Source organism: Seriola lalandi, unplaced genomic scaffold, assembly GCF_002814215.2.
Source record: "Seriola lalandi dorsalis isolate HSWRI2012SDOR001 ecotype SW California unplaced genomic scaffold, Sedor1 jcf7180002054926, whole genome shotgun sequence".
In the NCBI taxonomy this organism is placed as follows: Eukaryota; Metazoa; Chordata; class Actinopteri; order Carangiformes; family Carangidae; genus Seriola; species Seriola lalandi.
The window spans coordinates 263,882-268,814 of record NW_019525478.1 but is presented as its reverse complement, the minus strand read 5'-3'; the positions used below and the strand labels follow the sequence as shown (position 1 = coordinate 268,814).

The following is a 4,933-nucleotide window of genomic DNA, read 5'->3' as shown; positions in this document are numbered from 1 at the left end:
CATGGTACGTGCACACTCAGTTATTTGGCATGTGACAGATGCTGGCAGCCTGTTGCTCTTAACGCGGCTTATCTGCGCTCGCGCTTTTGTCACTGCTGGACAACTGTGTGAGCAGCGCGAGGATGTGTGGATGAGATAGCACAGCGTTCATTAGAAGGACCCGAGGACAGCTGGGCAGATAGCGTTTATTAGTCTCATGACGCCGTCACGCGCACGTAAAAGAAAGGTACATTTATACCTTTTGTTTTGTTTTCGAAAAAAGGTAATCGTGTCCTTTGAAGCGACGGATGAAGCGTAATAATAAACACGTCTGCGTCCAAATATTCTGGAAGATGAAAGAACAGCACCAGCATCCGACCCAGAAAACACCAACAGCATTCCATTTCCTATTCATGAAGAAAGGCCCCGCTGCATTTTCCCCCTCACACTTCCCTTAAGTGGAGATAACATCTGGGATAAGAAAGCAGTAAAGAGTGAGAGGGAAAGGGAGGAGGGTGAGGGTGTGTGTGTGTGTGTGTGTGTGTGTGTGTGTGTGTGTGAGAAAGAGAGAGAGTTCTTCAAAGCTTGGTGTAGTGTGTGTTGAATCAGCCCTGGGAGGGAAGTGTGGGAGATAAGCCTGTGACAGCTGCCAAACACCTCTGTGTGTGTGTGTGTGTGTGTGTGTGTGTGTGTGTGTGTGTGTGTGTGTATATCTGGGCCCCCCATTCAGAAGGAGTGTGTTTCTGAATCCCAACCACCTGCCAGCTCTGGTCCCTCATGGCAGGTGTGAGTTGGTTTGTACGTGATTCAGACCGCTGATGAACTTGAAGCATATGTGACGAGTCTTATCGGCTCCATCTCCCTCTAATAACATTAAGACCGGCGCAGAGATTAGAGGAAGGTGAGGGACGGTGAGGGGCTGCTCATCTGAACGGTATGTGCTTCGGTTCAGCAAAATAAAAGACAAAACATCAGTAACATGAGGATGGTGACAGTAGAGATTATGAAGCCCCAATGTGCTCAATATTAATTAAACGAATATTATTTGTGTAAAAATTAATATATAACTTAAACAATCAGTGAAAACTAAAATTTAGACTAAAAATTAGGGAAATTATTTTTATTTTCATGGCAGTTTTATAAGGACTCAATTACTTCTCATTTGATTGTGTCACTTTTTATTTCATGTCTTCTTAGCTAACAGCGGTGTTTGTCAACCCGCCCCTCAACCTTTGAGCCAATCACATGCCCCCCCTGCATCTTAAGCTAGCACGCTCCATCAAATTTAGCCAGTTAGCTCCTGTTAGCTACAACAACAACAACAACAGAGAGTTAAAGTGAGATGCTGCTGTAAGATCGAAGATAACAGCAGAAGCTAATGTTAGCTCTGCAATGTTTCAACTGAGGTCCCTCAAACGACTCTGTGAGCAAGCTAACACCGCTAACGCTCTCTCTCTCACTACGATGCTAAGTAACAACCCAAGCTTGCATCCTAGCCAAAGTAATAAAGCAGCTAGGCTTGTAGAAACAATGAGCAACAATGACCTGGAAGAATCTAACACTAAATCCACGGCCAGTAATTACGTATCGGCACACAAAACCTCACAGGTCCTGATCAATCATGTGACAGGGATTATTGACAGCAGAAAGTCCATGGCAGTGCTGCACACAGTTAGATTTTACATGTTGGTATTGTTACGTACGTTATAGGCGCTAACTAAAGCTAAATTTGGTAGAAATTGTTGAGCTTGCTAGCATAAGAAGCCGTAGGGGGAGGGTGAAATTATAAAATAAAAACACTTGTAAATGAACGTTTTAAAAACAAAACAAAAAATCCATTATGAAAATAAATATGATAAATAATTATGAGAATGATTTGACTTTGTGGTTTATTTTTTGTTTCTCAATATTGAACGTTTCCATATGAGACAACTTGGCAACAGCCTGAAATCAGTGCGTGAGGAATATGAACTTCAAGGTCAATATTAACGAGTGAAAATAGCAATGACAATAAATCACAGAACACGCCAGTCTCTCAGATGTGTGGGAGAGCGGAAGAGCATTTTCCTGCCTGACATCACCAGGGTTCAGAGGTTAAATTCACAAGCAGGTGGCCAAGTGAAAGAGAGCCTGAACCGGGACGTTTCTTTTAGAGGCTCCATTATTCTCAGGCCAGAGCGAAGCGGGCCAAGCTAGTTACGCCATTTGTTTCAATAAGCTGTTGTCTTAATATGAAACTCATAGCGGAAGATTGAGACTTCATTACCTCTTTCAAGTTAATGCATTTTCTCAGGATCTCAACTGACTGCATTTGGCTCCGAACCACAACCGCAAACTGGAAGGTCTGTAAACACTGTGCGCCGAGTTCATCACTGTCAGATAACAGGCTCATGTTTCCAAAAGGTCCAATTTTCAGGAGCTAAGAAAAACAGCGCTGTTTTTTTTTTTTCCCCGACTTGATGACACTGCATTTGGTTTCACGAGTCTCTCAGATGACAGGGACTGTGTAACCATGCAACTAGAGGGAACTGGAGTTACGTGGTTTTCACATAACAACAGCGACACATGGGATTGCTTAAAGTCTGAGCGGTCAATGTTTTATTCACTTCAGACGTCCTTTGCAAAATGAGTTCTGGTGTGATAATTCAGTGTCTGTCTGTGTGTGTGTGTGTGTGTGTGTGTGTGTGTGTGTCTCTGCGCAGCCTGCCACTGTAACCTGCACGCCCGCCGCTGTCGCTTCAACATGGAGCTGTACAAGCTGTCAGGCCGGAGGAGTGGCGGGGTCTGCCTCAACTGCCGCCACAACACAGCGGGACGCCACTGTCACTACTGCAAGGAGGGCTACTACAGGGACATGACCAAGTCCATCTCTCACCGGAGAGCTTGCAAAGGTAACGGGATACGACACGGGCCGGACGCGATTACATCCATTTGTTTCGTTGGTAAAAGTCAAACTTAAATTTGAATTCCCCTCTGAATGTTTTTCCAAAGTAAAGGAGTGTTCGACAGCAAGATAAAGAGGTGAAAATATTCAAAAGAAAGCGTAACGTTTTTGCAGCTGGCCTCATCCACGGCAGCACATCACTCAGCTTCCCAGCTGCTTCTCTAAACTGGGAGGGCGCTGATCTGAATCTCCTGCAGGTAAAACAAAAAAACCTGACTTTAACTTACACTTCAACCCTCTGAGGTCAAAGGGCATTTTCTCCATTTCCACATTATTTCTTAAATTCACCTTTAAAAGGGTGTGTGCATATCACATAATACCCAAGTGTTTTATAGCACAATCTTCAGAACAATCTCAGCTCTCTCCATAACGAGGCCCCTCACTGTGTAAACAGATCTTTTGGCCCAAATGCTGAAAAGTTGAAGCCTAGTTTTTAAAAGTTCTTCAAATATCTTGTGAAAACAAACTTTGACTGCCGTGGATGGATTGTTTTGGTGCTTGAAACGGGTTTACCAAAGTCTCCAGAGTCATAGAAATTGTGCAATATATGAGTAAGATAGTAGATACATGGATAATGAAAGCCTAAAATGAATTGTAGTGTTTGTCTGTCACTCTGCTTTAGCCAAATTTTAGAAGCTGTGAGTCACGTATGATCTCTAGAGTCTACAGATTCTGTGCTATCGCAAACATATTCACAGAAACATCCATCGACTTCAGAGGGTTAAAGAAAAGAATTGGCGATAGATTCACCACTGTTTTCTAAAAGTTTGGGTGGTGATTTATACATAAATCATTCACTGTGCGCGGTTTCACACCTGAGGTATTAAAGGGTTTAAAAAAGAAGAAGGTTAGAGAAAAGCGCCCAGCTGTCTTGGTGTCAGTGAACTGACCCGTGCAGCTCCCAAACTATTTGAGGTCCTGCGTGGATCCCTGACAAGACAAACATAACAAACAGAACAGAGGTGTGAGCTGATGCACTGAGCGGCGGAGCAGTGGAAACAACTCGCTAATCGTCCCTCACAACACACACACACACACACACACACACACACACACACACACAGGTGTGAGCACATACGTCAGGTTTGAGACCGAAGCTGCCAAGGATTAATGTGCGGGGAGACAAAAGCCGAGCTCCTTCTGTCTCTGAGCTCCTCGGGGAGTAAAGACGGAGGCTCCGAGCCGAGCAAACACGCTGCTGTCACTCAATCACGCTGTCTAAACGCTCACGGGCAAAATATCCCATAGACGCGCAAAATATCTTGTACATATCTACACCTGTACTTGGCTGCGGGAGAGAAACGAACACACAAACAATGATGTTATTGCCCGACATGATCCTGATTATTTGTTAATGACATATCAAACACAGAGAGCAGACAAGGATAACAACAACTTATCGAAGAGAGGCGGCTGCTTTTTGAGGGGGAGTCTGTTTATGGTCTGTTCACATCTGAAAAATCACCAGTAAACAGACAATATTACAGGATGCCAGCGTACTTTTACATCTCTTACCACATACTAATGACAAACGAGTGACTTTGAGCAGATGCACATATTGTGGTCTCCAGCCACAGCCTCCGCTGAGCTGTGATTGGCTGCTTACAGGGTCTCAGGATGCCTATCCTCCCGTCCCGCCCCCCCTGCGCCCCACATCTTTGGCACACCGCTGGCGATTTAAACACGGAAACAGCAACATGATATTTCCTACAGCGTGCCAGTCTTCCCCCTTTTAATTCACTCTGACTCACTCAAGTTGCATGAAATAAGAGCAGAGGTATGAGCAACACGGCTTTTTTAAATTCTTTTTTTTTTTTTTTTTATTGTTACATCAGAGACAGTCAGAGATCACCGTCAAACGGAGCGCGGGGATCGATTTACTGCATGTGGCGGTGTTCTGCTCAACATAAGCTTGATAGATCATCTGAACTCAGAAATGACAAATGGCTTCTTTGCTGCATTGTTTCACCCTGCCAGCCTAAACATTTTCACAAGCTATATTTGGGGAGT

At 44.2% G+C, this 4,933-nt stretch overlaps 1 protein-coding gene across 4 annotated transcripts in view; it reads left to right on the top strand.

The window, feature by feature from the left end:
• Positions 1 to 4,933, top strand: part of ntn1b (netrin 1b) — a 44,510-nt gene that overhangs the window by 22,288 nt on the left and 17,289 nt on the right. For all 4 annotated transcript variants that reach the window (XM_023431677.2, XM_023431676.2, XM_023431678.2 and 1 more), the window contains one exon: positions 2,682 to 2,870. In XM_023431677.2, the coding sequence (XP_023287445.1) occupies positions 2,682 to 2,870 (189 nt within the window). The remainder of the gene's footprint in view (positions 1 to 2,681; positions 2,871 to 4,933) is intronic.